This window comes from Pithys albifrons, chromosome 20, assembly GCF_047495875.1.
Source record: "Pithys albifrons albifrons isolate INPA30051 chromosome 20, PitAlb_v1, whole genome shotgun sequence".
In the NCBI taxonomy this organism is placed as follows: Eukaryota; Metazoa; Chordata; class Aves; order Passeriformes; family Thamnophilidae; genus Pithys; species Pithys albifrons.
In genome coordinates, this window is record NC_092477.1 from 12,813,669 (window position 1) to 12,838,295 (window position 24,627).

At 51.8% G+C, this 24,627-nt stretch overlaps 1 protein-coding gene across 5 annotated transcripts in view; it reads right to left on the reverse strand.

Annotated features, from left to right (window-relative positions):
* Positions 1–15,725: 15,725 nt before the first annotated feature.
* The window catches only part of MAPKAP1 (MAPK associated protein 1), an 88,306-nt gene continuing 79,404 nt past the window's right edge, over positions 15,726–24,627 (reverse strand). For all 5 annotated transcript variants that reach the window (XM_071574551.1, XM_071574550.1, XM_071574553.1 and 2 more), the window contains 2 exons: positions 18,506–18,603; positions 15,726–16,705 (listed from right to left, as the gene is read on the reverse strand). In XM_071574551.1, the coding sequence (XP_071430652.1) occupies positions 16,580–16,705; positions 18,506–18,603 (224 nt within the window). In that variant the 3' untranslated portion in view covers positions 15,726–16,579. The remainder of the gene's footprint in view (positions 16,706–18,505; positions 18,604–24,627) is intronic.

A 24,627-nucleotide genomic window follows, 5' to 3' on the forward strand; every position in this document is an offset into this window, starting at 1 on the left:
GTTCAGTGAATGTTTTTACTAAATGTTCTTCGTGTTGTCTGCTATGCAGCAGTGCAAGTTTTACTGTTCATATAAAATATTTTAAAATAATATAACACTGTTCTTTATGAAACATATCATGACATCAGTTCAGGGTGTTTTATAGATTTCTCACCCCACCTTTCCCTTAAACTGACAGTTACCAATTTAAAGAGGTTTTTATGCACACCACCACATGTGTTTTTCATGAGTGAAGTGGTCTGGGCCATGACCACTGAGTGTTGGCTGTTTATAAACACTCACTGCCCTTTTTCAGCTTGAACACAGTGAAAAAGGGCAGCAAGCATTGAACTTCTTCATGTCAGTATTATTTCTTGCTCTTTCCAGAGTGTTCATTGCACCTCTGACAGAGGGATGTGGGAAGATTTGGTGTTTGTGAGTGGTAAAGAATACAAAATCTTTCTCACATTCTTTTCAAAACATAATTGGTTCATGTTGTGTGTGTGTGCACTTTGATGATTAAAACCTGGAAGCAACTAGTACTTGGGAAATTCATGTGGTTAATTGGAATTAGAGCAAAGTATTGAGTGCTTGATTTGGATGTGCTGCTTGTCAAGGCATAGTTAAAGAAATTTACTTTCTAGGACTCTGCTATAACTCAGTCCAGCAGTTTTGCCAAACTAATCACAGGTGAGAAGGTGGGATGGTAACTTTTTTGTTTATAGTCTTTCTCCTCTGTTAGAGACTCGATTGTGTGGAGGAGCAAAACTCAGTCAAAACAGAATTCTTCTGATCTGCCTTACTGTGGTGGCTCAGTCTGTGTGGCACTGCAATAATCTGGTTATTTAGCCTTGATGGGTTTTGGTGCTGAACACGTAACTCAATATTGCAAGCACAGCCCTGACCAATAACACTCAGCAGCAAAGCACAAACATGCCCTTGAAAATATGCCCAGATCATATAAAAAAGCAATATAGATTTATTTATATTGAAGTGTCCTGGAATATGTAATTTTACTTGAATATCCAAGACGTTAAGACCGAAGTGTGGAAGGTTTCTCAGTCCTGCAGTTTGGGTGTTGGTTGAGGAGAGCATTTGTAGGATCCCTAAGGAAGGCACGAGGACACTGGGGCTGGATCACCCTGTGTGTGGCCTCTGCTGACCTGGGCACAGGATTGGGGCAGCACCATCAGGGCTTGCAGGTTTGCTCTCCCTTATGGAAGGGGCAAGAACCATTTCCTTCACAGCTTTTATCACTTTGTTTCTCTGCATAGAAAAATATTTAAAAGAACTGATGTCTTTATTTGTTATTTAGTTATTTTAAAACCAGTAAGTGTTTCAGTGAGCCCCAGGTGAGCTGACAGTTTTTGTAGCAAGATGGTCCTTTGCTTCTCTTTTCCAGCCTACTCTGAAGGTCCTTTAGATAGTCTTGATAGATGTAGTTAGAGAATTAGACTTTCCAAAGAATTAAAAACCTGCCTGTAATGTCCTTTTACTGATCTCCCTGATGTCTCGTAAGGTTTTGTTTTAAAATGCTAAATTCCATGTTTGGGAAGTGGTGTTAGGTTTGTGCAGTAGTGAAGGTGAAAAGACAGTGCACAAAGGACCAAAAGTACCAGAACTGCTGCCAAAAGGTGCCAGCCAGCCATGGGCCTGTTGCTGTAATCTTGGTGCCTTCTGTGAATTAAACTCCGTCAGCCACTGGAGGAGGAATGGGACAGTTTGGGGAAGGGGGGAGGTCCCTGGTGGTGTCACAGCCACCTCGGGCTCGGTCCTTGTGGGCAGTGCTGGGTGTTGGCACATCCTGAGGAACTGCCACGTTAAACGATGGCATGTCTGTGCCTGGGAATGTTACAGAGGTGCTGGTTTCCTTTTTGGGTAGAGGAGGGAAAGAAAGGGCTGGGGTTTTCATCCCTAGGAGATTCCTTTGTGCTCCTGTGATTTCTCTTTAAAACGTTTTTAAGTTCTCTTTAAGGAGAATCAGAATGTGTTTGGCCTTTCAAGGATTTGAGTTTAAAAGTTTTTGTTTTGAAGACCTTTTCCTACCAAATGCTGAATGTAACTGCCATAAATTTCAGGAAAAAAAGCCACAAACATGATGCTGTTTCCTGTGGGTGAGTCTCTGGTGAGCACAGTGTTGGGTTTGTATTGCTTGAAAATGTTCTTGTTCTGTTAAGCCAAATTCTTAGAGAATTGGAGAACTCACTGCCTTGGGAGAAGGGGCAGAGGTGTTGGCACAGTGAGCTGAGGTGTGCCAGGAGAGCTGGAGCAGCAGGAAGGCAGTGGGGACGGAGGAGGAAGAATGCTCATGTCTGGGTACAGCTGGGGACGTGGTTGAGCCTGTACTACTTGAGAATTAACCTCTGCTAAGTTAGTAGTGTGTGTTCTGTACCTTTTCATTGTGCTTTACCTCTATTGAAAAGCTTTGTACTGCCTCTCCTCTTTGGTAAAGCCTTTATACATCTAAATTAATGAGCTTGCACAATCTTGTATACAGGAACCCCGTCTTGTCTCTTAACGTGTTTATTAATGTATTATTCTGTAAAAACTGATTAAAAGGAGAGCAGTTTAACCACCTGGCTTTGACATTTCTGCCTTGTTCCAGTGCCATCTCCAGTTATGCTGGGGGTGGCAGTGCAAGTGTGAGGAGCCTTCCACTAACTCTGTGTTTCCCATTGGGCATCGCTGCTCTGCTCCATCCTCACACCTCTCAGGGAAGGGACAGGGGCAAAAAAGAACCAAAATTCAGTTAAAGGGAGAGGAAGCATCACTGCATTTGCTGCTTAACACAGAGCTGTTCAGGTGTTATTTTAAACTCTGCAGCTTGGCTGTTCTGATGGCTTGAGAGGAAAGGAATAGCTCTGCCTGCAGCAGGACCGTGCCCACCCCTCTGATGCCTTCATGGGAGTGGTCAAGTTTGAAAGTATTACGTTTGGCATCTTATTTCTTGAGAAGTGCTCTCTCTGCCTGTGAGACAGGAGGATTCCTGTGGCTGTGGTGCCTCCCCCGGTGCGGCCCCGAGCGGGGCAGGTGGGCACAGCGGCAGGGCCGGGGCAGTGATGGCGCTGCCACGCTCGGTCCCCGCAGTGTTATTGACCTTGATTCTCTCTCATTTGCATCCAGCATTTTTCATCCTCTGGAATATGGTGTTTGGGGACCTTTCCATCATTAAGTGGATTTACAGCAATTTCCTTATGTGTTTTCTCCAAGGGATTCTGTTATGAGAGGCACATTAAATCTCCATTAATACCTCATTATCCGACTGATAAGATTACCATGATAATGAGGCAGAAATTCTAATTGTTTCACTTCTTATTGTGCCTTTCATTAAATCATATACCTGGAAGTTGCTGTCGGAGAGGGGAGCTCCAGCCTGCAGAGCTGAGGGGTGACCTGGTGCTGTGCACGCTGGTGCTGTCCCGCACAGCTCTCGGGCTGCTGGGCCAGGCTGGCCTTGCCCCCTGGGCTCCTGTGCCCCTGCCACGGACCCTCCTCAGTGGCTGTGAGACCAGGAGGGCCTCCAGTGGCCCAGGAGGGCCTCCAGTGGCCCCAGGGCCTTTGGCAGCCTGCACTGGCAGCGTGGCTTTGGAGAGCCCGTGTGTCCTGTGCCCGGTGCCCGTGCTGTGGCTGCAGAGCTGCCTCCTGCGGTGGTTCAGTGCGGGGTGTGCAGAGCTGTTAGAACCCATCAGGTCAATGATCCATGAACTAAAAAGTCTCTAAGCAAGAGCAATTATTGTCTATCATGTGTCAAAGGCGCCCGTATTGACCCCGATAGATGGAGCCATTATGGCCTGTTGAGGCAGCGATCCATGAACAGGGTGCATGGGAGCAGAGGGCTCGAGTCGCCACCGAGTCCGTCTGTCCTGCCTGTCCCTGCAGGGTGAGGGGGCACAGGGTGAGAGGCAGTGGGGATGCTGCCAGCTCAGTGTTCTGCCCAGGGCAGCCTGGAGCCAGGCTGTGCCCCAGGGCTCCCCAGGGGCTGCCCTGTGCCCTGGCTTGCACTGCCCTGCTGTGTGCACAGACATTCCTGGCACCAGCACGGCCTGAGCTCTGGCGCCAGGAGGGGAGACCCCTCGATGGGGCCGCGTTGGTCACACACTACTGGTGAGAGCCCCTGCCAATCTCATTAGGGAGCACCACAGAGCGCTGCTGGGCACCAGATCCAGCTCTGGATCCCCCAGTTCCTTACCAGGGAGGGACTGGGGCCATCCCTACTAACATACTGTTCCTCGGGCTCAGCTAATGGATGTGGAGGAGCCCAGGGTGGATGGCACCTCTTGCCCTGCAGGGGAGGGTGTCCCCAAGACAAGGACCATGTGAGCCCCTGCTCTGGGCACAGCAGTGGTAATGGCCATGGAGCCCCTGGGCCCTGCCCTGAGGGGAGATGGAGCTGGGCCCCAGCCCCTGGGCCCCTGCCCGGGCTCCTGGCATCTGGGTCTGCTGCAGAACAGAACATTGTCCTGCACAAGTGGACTCAGGCTCCTCTTGTGCTGAGGAGGAGATGTCCATAGTAACTGGCACTTTGAAGGGCAGGGAGACAAAGCCTATGTGAGAGCAGTGGGCAGAGAGGGTGGATGGGTGCCCTACCCATCCCAGCCCTGCCCACCCTGCCAGCCCCGCCGGCGGCATCGCCGCCACCGAGCCACGGCACCAGCAGAGTCGTCGGGCTGGGGTTAATCAACATTCATTCATGTTTCCAAGTGTAAATTGAGCATTTGTTTAATTATGTGTAAGCAGCAATACATTCTGGCCATTATCTAAATCACTATTTTATTTCCTGGATGTGGTTTCATAATGCTGGGTTTGTGCTCCAGCCTCTGCATCATTAACAGAGAAGAGTTAATGAATATAAAAGCGTAAAGGCTAATTACACTTTAATTTACAATCATGGTCTCATTTTGGGACCACATGAAATCTGTTTTGAAAACAATTAAAACAAAAAAAAACCCAACAGTGAAGGTCTGGTGAGTGGAAGGGTGTTGGCACAAAGTGAGCAGTGGCCACCCGGCCTGTGGTGGCTGCTCAGTGTTGGCAGGGCCAGTGCTGCCTGTGGCTCCTGGTGTGTCCCTTGCTGTCCCCTTGGCTCTGCAGGGGGATGACCCAGGCTGGCAGTGGCACCCCCTGGGGCCTGTGCCCGGGGATGTAAATTGGAGCCCGAGCAGGAGCACAGCTCACCTGAAGGAGACAAAGATTTATTGGGCTGCAGATGTTGAATGCAAAATTCAGAGTGCTGACTCTAGCATTTTGCAGTACTTGCCATTCCCAGGATCCATGGCCAGCAGGCACCAGAGCCTGGATTCTGGGGGGCTGGAGGCTGATGGTGAAGCTCATGGTGTGAGTGAGGATGGGGAGCAGGGTCAGGCTCCCTCAGGTGCTGGGGCTCAGGGCAGCTCCCTGCAGGTTGTGGCAGGCAGAGCCCCCAGATCTGTCCCCCCACCACAGTTGTCTGTGACAGAGATCATGGTTTCATCTGAGGGTATCCCTGAGGCTCTGGGGACTGTCAGAGCTCTTGCCATGTCCAGGGCTGGGACAGGAGCTGTGCCCACTGGTGTGGAGTTGCCCTTCTAGATCTGACTGTGGGTCTCAGGTGGGATTTTGGGGTGTTGGCTGGGAGGAGAGCAGGACCAGGGGGAGCAGGGTTGGAGCACGTGGCTTGTGTGCCAGTGGTCAGGTGTGTGCATAAGGATGTGCTCGTGTGCTTTGCAGCGGGTGAATATCTTTGTATTTCCTTTATTCTGCTGTCCTCACAATGGAGTAGGAGCTGAGTGCTGAGTGCAGGAGGGAGCAGTGGCCTCAGAGCCAGAGGCTCATTCCCTCCGCCAGGCTGGCTGCTGGCAGAGGAAATAAATCTCCCTGAGAAAACCACTTTGCTCACACAATTCCAATCCAACAGGGCGTCGTGGCATCACTCACTTCTTGTTTTATTTAGCTGATAATCTTTTATTGGGCCAGGGGAGCCCTGTGGGGGCACAATGCCTTTCTGGGCAGGCGTTGGGCCTGGGGGGCTCATGGCAGGGCAGCGATGCCCAGAGGATCCCCTGGGGGGGCTCAGCTCGGGCTGTGCTGCAGCTGCACTGGGACCTGTGTCCCTGTGGGGACCCTGAGCTGTCACTCTGCAGGAGCACCAAAGCCCCCGTGACTTCACTCACCCTGCCCGTGGTGGAGGACAGGACGTGTCCCTTTGCTGCCAGGTGTCTCTGGAGGTGGCTCAGGGACCTCTGCTCAGCAGGATTCACAGGACTCAGCACTTGTGGTGGACCCAGGGGCCCTGTGAGTGCCTCTCCCGCTGATGGATGTGCTGAACGGGAACAGTGGAGGCTCCTTCAGCAGCAGGCACTGTCACAGGATCCAGCTGCCCTTGCTGGGGCAGTGGGTGCTGGGGCTGTGCCGTCCCCCCAGGTCCGTGTGGGGTCCACACACCTGATGGTGTGAAAGCATCCCCACTCCAGTACAGGCTCCTGAGGACATTGCCCTTGCTGTCCCTCTGCAGGGCTAATGCAGGAGCTGTGCCATCATCAAAAGCCTGCGTGTCCCTCAGACAGGTTTGTCATGTGGCTTGTCACTGTTGGCGGGGCCGTGCCGCTAATGAACACATCCAGGGGTGAGTGCCTGCGGTCGCTAATTGAAAGTGCTCACAGTTGGGAATTCCTGTGGGTTGGGCACACTCCCTGCTCTAACAGGGATTTGCCTTTTAAAACTCCATGGCTGCCGAGGGCGGCAGAGGAGGAATGGCCACTGTGCCCTGGCTGTGCTGGGAGCAGGCAGAGGTGCCACACGGGTCAGAGCTGTGTCACCCTGAGGAAGGCAGCACCCCAACCACAGCTGAGGTGGTGGCTGGGTCTGCCAGGACTGCAGAACTGCTGGGGCTGGGGGCTCCAGCTGTTTGGGCAGCTGTTGGCTGTGATGTGTTTGTGCCTCCGGAGGGCTGAAGGCTCAACAGGACCCTTTGCAGTGGCACCAGTGACCACAGGGCTTGTGTGGGGCAGCAGCGCAGGCCCACCCAGCTCCCCCTTGTCAGCATTCCCACCTTCCCACTAATCCTTGTCATCCCGAATCTTATCAGCGCTGATTTGATATTTACTTCCAGATCGTGGATGAACATGTTGAACATCATCATCCAATGATGATTCCCCATTGACAACCACTTTTTGAGACCTGTCAGTCAGCCAATTCTTAATCCTTTTAATGTGAGCTCTATTGATATTATATAGAGCTAATTTTTTAATCAAAATGTCATGTACTATTAAATCAAATGCAGAACAGAAGCTGAAGCACACCACAGCTTCTCAGTTACTTTTATTAGTTAAACTTTTAAATTAAAAGAATGAAACCAAATCTTTTGACAAGCCCAAATTCCCATCCAGCCGTGCTCCTGGCTGTGGTTGCAGCCCCACTTGCTGTTCCAGCTGCTGCCCCGGGGTGGACGTGGCCAGAGGGGCTGGTGCAGGGCTGGCTGTGCCAGGGCTGGCTGAGCACTGGGGTGGCCTCACTGCAGAGCTGCAGCCGGGACAGAGGGGCTGAGTCTGAGCCACTTCACAGTTACAGCCTTGTTGGGGAAGTGGGAACGTTCCTCCTGTGCTGGGTGCAGGCTCTGACCTGAAAACGCCGGCACAGCCTCCCCGGCTGGAGCAGGAGCGGCCGCGCAAATGCGACATGACAGCGCAAGACACACCCATATGGTCACCAGCTGTCCGGCCGCCACCGGGCCCTCCTGGCTGGGCAGGCGGTGCCCCAGTCACAGATGCATTTTGGGGAAGGAGGGAGGGCTCGGGCACTGCCCGTACGTGCAGGCAGGCACACGGCATAACCAACCCTTGGGGTCCCACCAGTGTCACTCTGGATGGAGCTTGGGTGCAGTCTGGGTCCCTGTGCCACCATGGCTGGGCTTTGGGGACCCCTGCCCAAGCCAGGTGAGCCAGGCTGCTGGCGTGTCCCCTGCCCAGAGACCACCTCTTGCTAAGGCGAATTCTCTGGCTCTGTCCCCTCCAGATCAACGAGCCCTTTGTAAATCTAAATTAATAAGGTTGCACAGCTACAGACACAGCAAACACGGGCTGTGTCTTGTCTTTGTCGATCAATGCTTTCTATCATCCCATAAAGCTGATTAAAAAGCAGAGCAGTTCATCTCACCGAGTTCCGCATCCCAACGTTATAAATTTGATATTCCGGTTAATGATTGTCAGCGCCAGCACAGAAGCTGATCAGTATTTGTATTTGTAGTTTATAATTAATTATTGCAGCGTTGCTGGAGAGGCCACCAAGGAGGGGTTGGGACCGATTAAGAATTTGTTATCCCTATAATGCCAAAAAGCAAGAGAAGGGCAGTTTGTGTGTCCAGCACTGCCCCTGGCAGAGGCACACAGAGCACCAGTGTGACCTGTCACCAGCTCCACACCTGTGTCCCCAGTGTGGCTGGAAGGGTCAGCCAGGAGGGTCAGCTGCATTCCAACCCTTCCCTGTTGTCCGCAGGGAAGCTGTGAGGAACAGATGTCTCTGCCCCAGCTCTGGACACAGGGCTGTTGGTCCCTCAGGCTACACGGTGACCTGGTTGCCGATGCCAGCTGCTTGGGGAGCCCATGGCTGGATGTTGCTGTGCATCCCTGTCTGGCAGCCCTGCTGGGGGCTCAGCCCCTCAGTGACTGCGGGCAGGGGCTGCTCCTTGCCAGCCCTGTGGCACAGGCCACAAAATGCCACCAGTGGGTCCCACAGCCACTGCCTGGGCCACCATGGGAAATTTTGGGACTCCTTTCTCCTGAAATAAGAAACTTGACCCAAAAGGAGTGTCCTGAGCTGTTTCTCTGAGATAAAATCACATAATTTGAGCAGACCCCGAATGTCAAACAGCCCTGTGTCCCGAATGGGTGAGGTGCACTGGGGGTCGAGGTGGTCCCTGGCCCTCCAGATAGGAGCAGGGACAGGCCATTGCCAGGAACAGGGACAGGGACAGGGACAGGGACAGGCCATGGTAGTGGTGGCGCCGCGGGGCTGCCACGAGCGGCCTCAAGGTGGCAGCGTAAGAGTGGGAACTGCTTCGGAACAAAGGCAGATCAGAGCCCCCTGCCCAGCACAGAACCCCCTGCCCAGCTCAGAGCCCCCTGCCCAGCACAGAACCCCCTGCCCAGCTCAGAGCCCCCTGCCCAGCACAGAACCCCCTGCCCAGCTCAGAGCCCCCTGCCCAGCACAGAACCCCAACTCCTCAAACAGAACAGGAGGGTCATGATGCCACCAGTAAAAATCCAGCAGTGGGCATGAAAACAAGGTCCCGAGGGTGCAGGGTTGGGGGTCCTGGGACCCCCACAGCCCCGGGCCCGCACAGGGACCCCCAGTGGGACCCCCATGAACAGCTGGGGAGGCTCCGCAGGCTGTGCCAGGTGTCACAGGGGCTGTGGCAGTCACAGCACGGGGGTGACCAAGCTGATGGTCCATGGCACAACACCCCATGTCTGCAGGGACTCTGGGGGTGGTTTTCATGTTTTAGTGCGTTTCTCCCCGCGATGCTCTGGATGTGGGAAGGTGGATGCTCTGGGTGTGGGGCTGGTGCCCATGGAGGGAGACGGTGCTATTGGTGCCAGGTACGATGCCAGGGGTCTGCGCTCCCCCTCCCTTGAGGGGTCCTGCCCCTGAAAAGCAGCCCAAACCCACTGCTCGGTGTGGGGAGTTCCTCTGCCCAGTTCCCTTCCACATTCCCTCAGTGAGTCTGTGCCAGCTCCGGGGCTGGGGCACGGGAGGTGCCCTCCTGCTAATTGGAGTGTGCTGAGGAGGAACCGGCTCAGCTCTGCCTGCCTTGACATTAAGACCTAAACTTGCTGTAAAACCAAATGGATCTGCACACCCACATCCACGAGGCTTTTAGTTCAGCAACAAGTGAATCCATCAAAGCCCAGCACCTAATTTAATAGCAATAATGAAAGGTGTGCGTCACTATTAATTTAAGCACTCCAACATTAGCCTTGCACTTAGAAACCAGCAAGGCAAAGCTATTTACAAATGAATGTACCAGGGCAATAAATTGAAAGGACTGGTCTGACCTGCGGTGGCGGCTTTCTTCATTTATACATAGATATATTTCTATAGATGCATTTATTCCCATCTCTTTAGCAAACCCTCCCTAATTAAGTTGAAGTGGCAGTGAAAGTGTGGCAGTAAGTGTGGAAAGAAGCTGCTAAAAATGTATTTAATTCATTATAAATAATCTTTGATACTGTGAGGTTGCATAAAGGTTTTCAGTATTGGAGCAGGACACCACAGAAGGCCAGGCAGATCACCCACATGTGGCAGCAGCGTCTGTGTCCCGTGGTTTGACATCCCCACGCTGAGGAAGGGGGAGCAGGCTGGCATGGGGGGGCTGTGGGGCACTGGCACCAGTGCCAGCAGCGGCTCCGGCGCCGGGAGTGCCATGGGGCGAGGCAGGGTGAGGGTCTGTGGGCACGGGGGCTCTCGCTCCGTGTCGCTTCATGCTGTGTGTGCCCTCGGGATGATAATGTATGTGAGGAGGAAGGTGTATGTCACCCACATTAAAGGAGTTTAATGTGCTTGGAGTCACATTATTGTACCCTTGCAGAATACATTATCTGTCACGCTGCCTTTACAGGCTGTCACCTCGCAGAGAGGCTGCAGAGTTCCTGGAAACCATTATCAGCCTCTAATGATATTATCAAATTGGAACACATGTGGTGTGGTGGGGGCCAGGGGAGGCACTGCTGCCACCACCGCTCTTCTCCGTGCCCCAAGAGGTGCCTCTTGGGCCCCACCAGCCCTGGGAGCAGTGGGACAGGGGCTGCAGCTCCACGGACCCCTCTGGAGCCCAAGTCCAGTGTCAGATGTAGTGAAGGGTCCAGAGGTTGTGGATGTCCCTGAGTAGCCCAAGGAGCCACCATCGGGACTGGGGGTGGCATCTTGGGCAGTGGCACCTGCACCTGTCCCATAAGACCTCTGCTCACCGGTGGAGGGACTCTGCCTATGGGCACCGTCCCCACCGTGTCCCACTCCAGGGTGCCCTTTCTGTGGCCGGTGACCCCACTGGAGCCGCCGAGCGCTGCTCTGCCCTCTCCTTGTCAGGTGGAATTGGAGAAAAAAGGCACGGTCTTTTTTGGAGTGTAATCTTCTGCCCGCGACAAGGAGCCACGCAAACTGATAAATTGCAGATTAAACGAGTGCCACACTCCACTCCAGCCCTGGCTGTTAATTCCCCTGTTGTGCAATTCCCGGCTCGCAGGGGCTGTCAACTTCAGCTAATCGCAGGAGGCACTAAAACACTCTGCCCTGACAGCGCCGGCCCGAGCACCCCTGAGTCGCGGCTCAGGTGGATTGCACGCATCACTTATGCACAAATCAGCAATATGCCAGCAGGGAGGAATTATGTCCGATGACAGCCCAGACATGAGGTACATATTGCAGAGCCGCCGTGACAGATTGCGGCGGGCGCGGGGCTGCGCTGGTGCGGGAGCAGCTCCGCCTGTGCCAGCCCCGAGCGCACCCGGAGCCACCGGCAGGGCCGGGACAGCGCCCCGCACTGTGCCAGAGCCCCGCACTGTGCCAGAGCCCCGCACTGTGCCAACCTGCCCTCATCCCATCAGCACCAAGCTCTGGGCTGCCCAAAGGGACTGGTGCTGGCACCGCATCGAAGGAACTCCCTGTGCTTGAGGTGGAAAGGGCATGGGGCTGGGAATGGCACTGTAGCAGAGGGAGTGTCCCTCTCAAGTGGCAAGACATCCTCCGGTGCCTACCTGGAGTGGGGCCAGCCCTGCTCAGCTCAGCCCAGCCCAGCTCCACTGTAACGTTTAGCTTGCCTTAGTCTGTGATCCTGAAAAGCTTAAATTAATGACAGCCTTGCAGTTGCTCATTAATAATTGCTTCATTACTGTACGCAGTTGCAGCCTCCTGACAATAATGGGGTTTGCTGGTGTATTTCTAATTATCTGGCATTTCAGCTTCCCAACAGAACCCTGGCACTCCCTGATGAGACCGTCCTCTCTAGAGCCAGCACAGCCCAGCCTGGCAGTCCATGCGCTCCGTCCTGTGCAGCCCTTGGGAAGGGGCTGAACTACCCTGGCAAAGCCCCATGTGGGACTTGGGGGCATCAGGATCCCTCACATTTGTGCCAAGCTCCGCCATGTCCCCGTCACACACCTGGTGCTTGTGGCAAGGTTGGTTTGGGAGCAGTGGCATTGAATGTGGTGGTGGCAGGTCTGGCACACTGAGCAGGTACGTGTCTGCAGCTGGCAGTGCTTGGTGTGGCCATGCCATGGCCATGCCCATGGCCACGCCACAACTATCCCCATGGCCGTGCCACAGTGGTCCCCATGGCCACACCTGGGCCATCCCCATGGCACTGCTGCTTGTGTATGTTCCAGCCAAGCAGGAGGTGCCAGAACCTCTGTGGATGCCTCCAGATGGGCTGCCTGGGCAGGGCCATGGCACTGCCAGCAGTGCCTGCACTCGTGGCAGGAACATGAGTGCTGTTTCCTCAGCTCCTTGGAGAAATTCCTGTGGCACTGGCGGTGCTGGTGGCACTGGGGGAATTGTGGCAGTGAGAGGGGAATTGTGTCAGTGGTGAGGGAATTGTGGCAGTGGTGGGGGAATTGTGGCAGTGATGAGGGGAATTGTGGCAGTGGTGGGGGAATTGTAGCAGTGATGAGGGAATTGTGGCAGTGGAGGGGGAATTGTGGCAGTGATGAGGGAATTGTGGCAGTGATGAGGGAATTGTGGCAGTGGTGGGGGAATTGTGGCAGTGGTGGGGGAATTGTGGCAGTGATGAGGGAATTGTGGCAGTGATGAGGGAATTGTGGCAGTGATGAGGGAATTGTGGCAGTGGAGGGGGAATTGTGGCAGTGATGAGGGAATTGTGGCAGTGATGAGGGAATTGTGGCAGTGATGAGGGAATTGTGGCAGTGGAGGGGGAATTGTGGCAGTGATGAGGGAATTGTGGCAGTGATGAGGGAATTGTGGCAGTGGAGGGGGAATTGTGGCAGTGATGAGGGAATTGTGGCAGTGGTGGGGGAATTGTGGCAGTGATGAGGGGAATTGTGGCAGTGATGAGGGAATTGTGGCAGTGGTGGGGGAATTGTGGCAGTGATGAGGGAATTGTGGCAGTGGAGGGGGAATTGTGGCAGTGATGAGGGAATTGTGGCAGTGATGAAGGAATTGTGGCAGTGATGAGGGAATTGTGGCAGTGTCTCCACTCTCACAGCACAGAAATGACCACTCCTGCCTCGCTCCAGCCTCGCCGCCAACTCGCAGCCCATTATGGCACGTGGCCCCACCTGGGGAGGGGGCTCATTTGTAGTTAAAAATCTATTGTGACTTGTCAGAAAAATGAATAAATGAGCACATTATTTTTTCATTTTGGAGCTCAGCATCTGTTTGTCTAATCAAGAAAGAGAACTGGGAAAGTCAACCAGGGCTGACGCACACATTTTATTTAACTTTTCCTCTGTCAAAGGAGTTTAAATGTGTAATGAACAGGCCATGGTGATTTGAAATATAATCCCATTACTCTGATGAGATTACCCAGGCTGTGAGAGTTCACAAATCATGCTTAGGGTTTTTAGAGTGAACAACACCCTGTTGAGATTTTTTTTCTCTTTTTGCACTTAAGCAGAGGTGTGTGGGGAGAATAAAACATGACAGTGCTTAACCCTTCATGCAGTGAAGCAGCAGAGCGGGGCTGTGCCCAGGGCTGGCCCTCCCTGTGCCCCAGCTGCTCATGGTGGCCCTGGGACCTTCCATGGACACAACAGCAGTGCCAGGGAGCAGACCCTGGATGGGCCTGGGGCACAGGACACCCTCCCGCTGTGCCCACACACCCCTGTCCTCATTGCTGTCCTTGTCCCAGTGTCGCACTGGGGTGGCTGTGCTGGGATGTGATTTAAGGGGCATTAATTCCAGCTGCAGCAGCAGCACCCACTGCCACAGCAGCACATTTCCATGAATTCACGGGCCCATTACAAACATGTCTCCATAAATAACTCCCCACATTAATCTCAGGGCTGCACCCTGGGCTGTGTGATGGGTTTCACCTGCTTGTCCCAGTGCCAGGTCCCAGCCCTGTCTGAGGAGCAGCTGCAAAACCCCTGGGGATGCACCAGGCTCCTGCCAGCCCAACACCAGAAAGCCTCTGGTGTTCATGCAGGGCCCAGGCAGAGCATCCAGTGCTCTGGCCTTGGGTGCCAGCACATGCCTGGGTGCCCCGGGTGTCTCCTGCTCAAAGATCACTCTTGTGGTCTCCAATGCTCTGATAAAGCCAAGGAGGTGTTGAAGAACAGTCCCTGCAGACAGGACTCTTCCAACAGCTGGAGTCAGAGAAAATACAGAGAATCTCTGCTGCCTCCAGCAGCCCCCAGTGCGCGGCAGACCCGAGTCATCCTCGGTGCAGGAGCTGCATCCACTCTCCTCTGCCGGAGCCCAGGAGCAGTGACGGAGGAACAGCTTGCCTTGCTGACCCAGTTGAATGCCCATCTGACTCAATTACATCTACAACTACCGGGGAAAGACCAGCCTGTGATGGTGCTCAGCTGTGCACAGATTGCAGCCATGAGCTCCGATTTAACTCCTTCAGAAAAGCTGAGAGGTAGAAATGTCTGTTCAGTGGAGTGGCTGCTCAGCTCTTGGAATGCTGGATCTTTCCAGGATTTAAGGAAGGCTTCCTGTATGCCATGTATCCAACTGGTTCTGATCTTTGAAAGGAAATTTGATTTTTAACTCTCAATGGCTCTTTTAGAGCAAATAAACTCACTCTGGGCTCCCACGTTCCCTGTCCCTCGCCCAGCCCTTGGAGTAGCCCCCACCAGAGGTATCTGTCTGTCTGTCTGTCCATCCCTGCCAAGCCCTGGCTCCCAAGGACACCTGCACCAGGAACAGCCAGTGGCAGGTGACAAAAGGGTGTGAACACAGGTGGTCTAGGCAAGGGACTGTGCCACAAACATCACCACAGACAGCAGAGATTTTATTATTTGAATTTTTAGGCTTTACTGAGAGCAAACCTGCACATGTTGATGATAAATACACTTGAGGGGGTGGCAACAGCACTACGACCATGGAAACAGGAGACTGCTGCAGTTTCTGATACCAAATAGGCAATTTCTCAGTTCAGTTAAAAAGAATTGAAACTGGGTGGCCAGAGAACATTCACAGAACAACTTTAATGTTAAATAGTTCACAGAGTTGGTTAAAGGAGTCATTTACATCGAAGGGGTTTTCCCCATTGCATTTGTGCTGCACTTGCACATAGAAAATATTAAAAAAATTAATAACATACTATAAAATAGCATTTCTCATTTTGCAGATATCATGGAAGACTGTACAGAGAGGCCTGGCTCGGTGTGGGCAGGGCTCCCTCCCTGTGCCATCGGCACTGGAACGGCTGAACCACCAAAACCGAGAGTGAAACGCAACAGGTGAGAGACACAGACCCTCCCTCTGCCTCGGGGGTTGTTCCTGCACTCCGTGTTAAGGCTCAGGAGGTTTCTCTGTACAAAAAGGTGGGAGCTGGCAGAGGTCAGGCTGTGCTGGGGGACTGCCACGCTCGGCTGGCCCAGCCCGGGGGGTTCAATGCCGGGTGGAACCGGGACAGTTCCACGACACAGGGACGTGTGTGCAGAGCTCCAGCTCTGCAGGTGGATGGATGAAAGACACCTATGGTGAATTCAGCCAAAAATGCAGCTCTGGGCCCCAGCAATCCCATTCCCATGTTCCCTGATGTATTAAGGATGGACAAGGCCAAGATAGTTACAAATCCCAGTACAAAGTAGGTCTCTATTTTTTATTTTTAAAGAATAATATTAAGAAAAGGTGAAGGCATTTCTCAGTCCTTAGGTGCAAGGTGCCTCAGAGGAAGGTCCTGGGCAGGAGGATGCTCCTCTCCACCACCAAGACACTGCCACGGATTTCCAACTACAGCAAGGAACTTCCAATAAAGCGTATGCAAAGCTGAAAAGCACAGTTAAATAAAAACATTTTTGAACAAAACAAACCACAACAGACTCGGCTGTCTCAGCATCCCTTGCTAAGCACTCCCCTGCCACGGCTGCTGTTCCTGGCTCACGGATGCCTCCTGCACTTCAGCAACAGAAGTGAAACCATCTGGGACTGCAGCCTCCCCCCAAAAGAACTGTGCATCATATGGACCTTGAAAAAGATTACATCTGTTTATTAATAGTAAAAATGGATACATTTGTCCTACATTTTGTTTTTAGAAATTTGATCATGTCACAAGCAATACCTGCGTGTACGTGGGTGGATTACAGATGTATATAATTTATTTTAACCAGGCTGTGAAATAATATGTAATCACATCTCTTCTTGTGATTGTACATAATACAGTAATTAAATGATGCCAGTCTACGTCATTCTTTTATTTCTAATCAAAGGAACCTGAAGCGTAACAGTCTTCTTTCCAGCTGATATGGCTCTTTATTTCTGTCACGGGGAGACCTCCCCTCAGCACCGAGGGAGAAGCTCCCATGAGAGACAGACAGGGCAGTCCCGATTCCCCCCGGCCGCTCCTGCCCGCGGGCAGCGGAGCCCCCAGTCCTGCCCCCACCGGCACAGGCGGCGGGCGCGGCTCGGCCGAACGCGGCACACGCTCTGCCCGACGTCGGCCTCACTGCTGGCCTGACTTCTTCTCCTTCTGGAAGCTAAAGCTTGTTCTCCTGCTCAGTTTTCTTTGTTTCTGAGCAAAATAATCTGCTCTGGCTGTGCTTGCTCGTGACTCTAGAATATAGTTAACCTGCAAGACACAAGACGTGTTTAATTGCATTGGTGGTTGAGCGGGACAGCCCGGGGAGGGGCAGGGACCCCACACAGCCCAGGGGACAGGGCTCTGGTGGAACTGGTCCCAGTGGCCACCAGGACGATGGTGGCAGAGAGAGACTGGAGCACCAGAAGAGCCTGGCACATCCTCCCACGTCCCTTGTTCCTTTCCCCACCCGGCCACCCAAACCTCTGGTGAAGGCAGTGAGGAGACCCCCAGCACTGGGATAATCCACTAATGGGCTTCAATAAAGCATTTTATCAGCCTCAATAAAAATAATTCTTCCATTACACTGTTTGCATACTCAGCTAATCTCAGAGTTTTTCTGTGTTTTGGCACATTTTACTTGATAAAAGCATTTTTAAATGATATTTAACAAGCCTGCTACTCCCTAAATTTATTATCTTTAGTGCTTTGTGATAATCTCACAGATAATTTTAATGGAAGGTTAATGCAAGAATCAAAAAGATAAAAATGCCCTTTGGTCTGCCATTAGCTGGTTAATATGCTGTGGCTTAAAACTTGCACAATTTTATGCACTGCAGAGTGTTTCACTTTCATTGCATATTACAGCTTAAGGCATAAAAATATAGGGAATTTTCATGGTCAATAAAGCCCCCATCCTTCTCACTTGATCATGTAAAAAGCCTAATTTGAAAAGTCTGATTTTTCTGCCTCTCCTAATGTTGATGGAATTGAAAACAAACCAGTGACTTGTGCATGAAACCAGAGAATGTTCTACGTAAACGAACTGCCAACTTTAGAAAAAAGTACTGTTCAACAATATTTCTCTTTTGAATATTCATATTATTGACAGTAAACTTTTTTTTATGTCTTCTTTTATGACCAGTCTCAGATGTGTGGAGTCACCACCCCTGGAAGTTTCCAAAAAACACGCAGATGTGGCACTCTGTGGTATGGTTAGTGGGCAGGGGGGGATTGGGGAAAGGTTGGAGTGGATGATTTTGGAGGTCTTTTCCAGCCTTAAGGATTCTGTGATTCCAAGACTCTGTTCTGGATTACAACAGCTGATTTAAGATAAAGTGGGAACAAAAGAATTGGCCCAACAGCCCACAGAATAGAAACCCCCTCAAATGCCTTCACCTTCTGTGTTATGAATAAAAGTTATTTTATCACATGTCAGTTATTTAACAATCCTCTAAACTCCACACAGCCAATAAAAGTAAACATAACAGATGGTTTGCCAGAATTATTGCTTTTGAATTTTGACTTGCTACGAAAGATGAACTTGTGGAAAATTCCATTTAATATTCCAAGAGTGTAACAATAGCTGTTTCCCCAAGCAAGGGAGGCCTTGTCTGCACAGAGCCCAGGGGAAGCAAACAGTGCCCAAGGAGGATCAGGGTGAGGAACAGTCCCTGTGAGCTCTGCAGGAACACCCAGGAGAGGGGCAGGAGCACCCGACCCTGCAGCCCCCACACCCCTGCATGGCACAGGGATGCTGAGCACCTCACATGCCAGGGGTGGAAACTACCTGGACACAACAACATTTGGTAGTTTCATACAAAATTTCACAGAAAATGGTGTCTCTATTAATTAGAAACAAGCACAAAAGGAAATGCTACACACAGACAGGCAGTGACTGTTTGAAGGATGAATAAAACAGGCAGGGAGCAGCCAGTCTGGCAGGTTAAACACACCTCAGTGGTTCTCAGGCACTGCACCCTTGTGTGTTACCAGAGCCTCCTGAACACTCTCATGTCTAACAAGTGGAAAACACCAGGATTTTGGGTCACGTTAAAATTTAATACTCACCTTCAGTACGATTTCATTGACAGTAGCAGCATCTGATTCAAAGTAAAGGTGTTTGTAGTCATGATTGCTTAGATATGTAAGTTTAAATATTGCATGACCTGCAAAGATAAGAAAAAACTGTTCAGAATATTCCTGTAAAGTTTGAGCAGAGCTCGTGTGCCTGACAGAAGAAAACCACAGATGGTGATCTCCGCGTACCATCAGCACGACAGAAGGAAGCAATGAAATGCTGACAGGCTTCTCATGTCATTTCAATTTAAGGCAAGTGGTGGCTTACAGGAGCAGCTGAACTCCAGTCAATAAAGTTCCTTTTTCCATCACATCCCCACTGCAGGAAACGCAAAAATCCATCAAATGGCTGGTTAGCTCCGCTCGGCCCGCGCCGGAGCCTCAGCCCAGCCACTGCTCGGGGCTGGGTCGTGGAAACACTGCACAGGCACCACTTGTGGAGAAGTGTTGTATTGAAAATAAAAGGGCAATTAACCCAGAATCATCACTCCAAAACCTCATCACCCCAAAACATCACCCAAACACACCCAGCTGCTGCTGGCCAAGGGAATGTCAGCCCTGCACAGCACCGAAGACGCAGCCGCACCGCTGCCGAACACTCAGAGCTGGGATTGCCCTTCCTGCACATGGGACAGTCCAAGCCAATGGTAACCCATTTGCTGGCAGCTTCCTGGCTGCTCGGGCCCAGTCCAAACACAGGGACTCAGGGGCTGAGTAGTGCAGTGGACACGCAGTGTGCCAGCCCAGCAGCTCCGTGGCTGCCCTGGGAGAACGGCCAGGACAGCGCTGGGAGGGACAACTGCAACACAAGGGTGTCAGGTGGAACATGTGGGGAGGCAAAATATCCTTCACTTGTATGGATGCTGATGGCTTTAAAACGAAAATTAAGCATATTCTATACATGGTACTTTCCCAACAGTTTTCTCCAAATTTATTCAGTTCAACGGTCAGAGCTGGCAATCCATAAAGTAACAGCCACGTTACTGTAAATCCAGGTCCTTCCTGCAGGAAAGCTAATTGGAAATCTTATTTACATTATCTAATTCTCCAGATTTCCCAAAAGTGACTGATATATGCTCAGATCGGTGGCCAGGAAATTTCAGATGCAAGTATTTTATTGTGGCATGTTAATTAAACACCATTATGATGCACTAATCTGGAATATAAATTCTATATTGAAAAATTGGCTAATAATAATAATAAAAAAAATACCCTTTAAATCATTTGACAAATGATACCCTGGTGGTACTAAAAATGTGGAATTCCAAGCCAGGAGCTCATCAGCATGTTAATGAATGCAGCTCTGCCTGGAATGCAGCATCTTAATGATCCCAAAAGTGCCAGTGCATGACTCCTGGGGATGGGACACAGCACCATCACCCACCAGCTCCCACCATTTTCCTTGGACATTGAACATTCCACACAGTCACAGACACTGATTACTAAAACTGAAAATGGCACAGAACACGGTCAGGAGGACCCCAATGAGCTGCTGGTTTGGGGTCTTGGAAGTTCATCGGGTGGTTCTTCCTGTGGATCAAGACAAAACCTGTTCAGGTGTTCACCACTGCCATGGTGGATGGAGGGTGGCAGGGTGTGTGGCATGGCACGGCCACCACACGGCATGGCCACCACATGGCACAGCATGGCATGGCATGGCACAGCAGAGCACAGCGTGGCACGGCACGGCACAGCATGGCATGGCATGGCACAGCAGAGCGCAGCATGGCACGGCACAGCATGGCATGGCATGGCACAGCAGAGCACAGCGTGGCACGGCACGGCACAGCATGGCCACCACATGGCACAGCATGGCATGGCATGGCACAGCAGAGCACAGCGTGGCATGGCATGGCACAGCATGGCATGGCATGGCACAGCATGGCATGGCATGGCACAGCAGAGCACAGCGTGGCATGGCATGGCACAGCAGAGCACAGCGTGGCACGGCACGGCACAGCATGGCATGGCACAGCAGAGCACAGCGTGGCATGGCATGGCACAGCATGGCATGGCATGGCACAGCATGGCATGGCATGGCACAGCAGAGCACAGCGTGGCATGGCATGGCACAGCAGAGCACAGCGTGGCACGGCACGGCACAGCATGGCATGGCACAGCAGAGCACAGCGTGGCATGGCATGGCACAGCAGAGCACAGCGTGGCACGGCATGGCACAGCATGGCATGGCATGGCACAGCAGAGCACAGCGTGGCATGGCATGGCACAGCAGAGCACAGCGTGGCACGGCATGGCACAGCATGGCATGGCATGGCACAGCAGAGCACAGCGTGGCATGGCATGGCACAGCATGGCATGGCATGGCACAGCAGAGCACAGCATGGCATGGCATGGCACAGCAGAGTGCAGCGTGGCATGGCACTGCCCACAGAGCCACAGAATGACATGGTGACACAGAAATCAAGCAGATCACATCCTTTGCCGTGCCTGATGACGGAACCCCACCCAGGCCCCCCAGCTCTGCCTCACTCCAGGGAGCTGCCCCTCCTTTCTGGCAGAAGCACCAGCCCAGCTGACCAGCAGCACGACCCAGAGCTTCACCCAAGCATTTCTTTTTGGATGTGAAGAGTCAGCTCTTCCGGTGACAGAACAACAGATGCCGGTACCAAATGCCAGTACCAATCCCAGCGTGCCAAACAGCGTGAGACAGCGTCCGCCCTGCTCCCCTGGGAGCCCAGCGCTGCCCCTCTGCTCTGGCAGGCCAGGGCAGCACTCACAGCACACCAGGCGGCACTGCCAAGGTGCAGAGCCTGTTCCAGTCCTGCCTTTCTGGCACAGCTCTGGCCAGGCTCAGACTCACACCCTGCAGGGGCTCCCCGGAGCCGCAGGGGACGTGGCACGGATGCCAAATCCATGGCTGTGCACAACCAGCCATGCAGAACATGCAGCCCCATCCTGCCCCTGACTGGTGATTCAGTGGAAAGAAGCCAAGAAGACTCTTCCTTAGAAAGCACCATTACAGCATCATGTTTATGGGCTCTGAGTCCACATCACACTATTTACAGCGTGAAATATGAGTGCACTGAAATCCTAACTGGCACTTTGCTCTGCTACTCTTCTAGCCAGATGGAATTTATGAATTGTGAGATTGATTTCCATTTCCAAGAGTGCTTAAATATGTGATGTACCTCTTTCCAATAGAGCACCACCCCTGACAATTCCAAGATCAATAGGAGCTTCCATGGTTTGATGTTTCCATATGAGAGGAACTGGTAACAAACAGCAGCAGCTCAAGTTGCTCCTACTGCACGTGATGGGAGATTTCAACCCAATGCAGACACTGCACAAAGGCTCCACTACCACCACTCCCACAACAGCAGTGGTTTGGTGTTTGGGGGGAACCTCAGTGCTCTGCAATCAGCATTAATCGGCTGCACAACACAAAATTCATGTTATTCCCAACTATGCTTACTTGTTAAAACAGTTATGGAAAGCAAAGGGACTGACAGAAACTCATCTGTTACCAACAGCTTTTGTGTAGGCACAGCCCACGGTGAGCTTGGCACAGCTGAGGGGGCTCGTGCCAACGCCCCTCACCAGCCCCACCGCGGCCGAGCCCCAGCCCGTGCCGGGGCTGCCCCTGCTGCAGCAGCAGGAGAGCAACATCTTCCCAGCACTGCCCTTTGGCCTCTGCTCGGAATGCTGATAAATCTTCTCCAACCCCAACACTAATGGGTTCCTGTGTGGTTACTCCTGGAGAGGAGCCTACAGCCGATGCCAGCGGAAGGGCAGGATGCTAATTCACTGGGAATTCACCGAGGAGAGCTCATTTACTCCTTCAGCACCATGTCTCACATTCAGCTGCTTGCCCTGTCTCCTGATTTTTAGCACCACTGCACTGCCAACGAGGCGAAGGAAGAGGCTCTGCAGGGCCGGCCACGCAGCGATGCCGAGCTCTCCTCACCCTGCTGGGGCCTGGAGAAACCCCCCTGTGCTTCAGCCCCGTGTCCCTGTCCCTGTCCCCAGTCAGCAGTCCTGCAGAATTACAGCACCTGAATTATTGACCAAAATGTGCTCATACAGGCAGCAGTAAACCTTCTGCTAATTCCTGCAATCCTGAGAAAACACCCAAACCCTTAGCAGGCCACCACACTGCACTTGATATAGGTGAAAAAATTATCACTTTTTAATCTAAGTAATAAACTCTATCTAAAAAATACTGGGAAACAGTATGCCAGGAAATACAGAATGCCTGGAAAACTTTGGAAGGTTGTGAATTTGCACAAGACAAGACAATTTTTTTACTGAATCTGACAAGACTATAAAGAGTTTTCCTTCTTCCCCTCCTACTCCACAATTCAGCCCATACCAAAACCCTCTTTGCCAAAGCCACTCTTTAAACAGTATGCACAGAATGAAATCACTAATTAGATGGAGGATGAAAAGAATATTCATGAATTGGACAACACAGAAAACAAACACTGGGGAATGCAAATTTATGTTAATTTTCCAATATACCTTGATGATTGCTTTGTCATTACAGGGCCATAAGGCAGAAGTCAACAATTAAGAGTTATTAGTGGAATAAATAGCTGGAGAAGGACCTCTCTGAAGAACAAAGCACTTACGGACATCGTTTGACATCACTGATCCTCACCACTTCAGAAACTGTGATCAAAACAGGATCATACCCTGAAATCTTCTCAAGGCTCCAGAAAGGATGAACAAATTAGAAATACACGAGCAAAAAGGCAAGGAATAAGAAAAAAAAATACACACCAGCAATGTTTTTGTACAAATTTCCTTCAAATCCTGTATCAGATAGTGGAGCTTTTGCTCTCCAGTCCCTGCTCTGTTTCACCCAAAAGCACTGGGGAGAGACTCATCTGTCTGAAATCCACATGTGCTACCTCCAAAACGATGCTGTGACCCTGGAGCAGGGCCTGAAGGTCCTACCAAAGCCACAAGAGTTGCATTACCACCAAACCCACCCAACATTCCTTCTGACAACCTCTGGCAACAAAAAGCCTTCATTTTTCTTCCAGGGGATGTCCCAAGTTGTGCCATGGCTGCAGCTGGATTGTCCAGGACACAGCACTGTGCCAGGTTAGAGACACAGATCAGGAATGTTGGCCTGAGTGTACAAGTGGGGCTAAGGCCATTTTATGCAAATAATACTTATCTCAGAGGGACATAATTTAGAGGCAGTGAGGGCAGTCATTTCTGGATGAAATCCTGACCCCACTGATACCAATAGAACTGATGGGTTCAGGCTGCTCACCATGAACCTGGAGTGGATGTCCTCAAACCAAACAGTACTTTAGTAGGAACAAATGACATGAATGCACACATCCACTTTTGTGTCAAAGTCTGGTAACTATTCACACATCTGGATTTTTTTTCCTCTCAAAGCCTTTTGCTTCTTCTTCAAATTACTATAAAAGGCAGAATACTAATAAAGATTTTTGCAAAAATGCTGAAAATAGAGGTGGAACTTGGGGTTGCCCAAAACCTCTCCACCAGCAACCTTGTTTGGGAAAAAAGATGATAAATAAATCAAAATGCACTAAGCAGTGTTTCCACATGGCAATCGGCTCCTCCACTGTGTCTGCACCTCATCAATCACACATTGTCTGCCTGAGAGGCGAGCCTTGTAAATGTCACATCCACTCAGGCCCGAGGAGAGGCGAATCAAAATGCAGCGAGGAGTTTTAATTGGATAGTGTAATTAAACTAAAAAACCCCAGCAGAATAGCTTTGACAGAATAGATGAAGACCCCTTTTAATAGGGCTACAAAACAGATTTGTTAAAAGGATGAGGCAATGCACGCTCCTGATTGCGCTCAGGAGAACTTTTATGGAGAGGCTGTTCAAGGGGGACGCAGTTAATCAGCACAGCCCAGGCTGCGGCAGGAGCCGCTCCGGTGCCACCGTCCCCAAACCGCTGCCAGCCCTCCGCAGGGACCCCCCACTGCCAGACCCCTCTCTGGTGGGACACAGCCCACCGAGTGCTGCCCAGGCTGCCGGGGCCCCCTGGGCTCACCCAGCCCCTCCAGCCCAGCCCTGAGCCCACCGTGGCACACCGAGCCGGCGGCACAGCCACTGCCATCTGTGCCCGCTGCTGTCCCCCCGAGGCATCCCCTGCCTGCCAG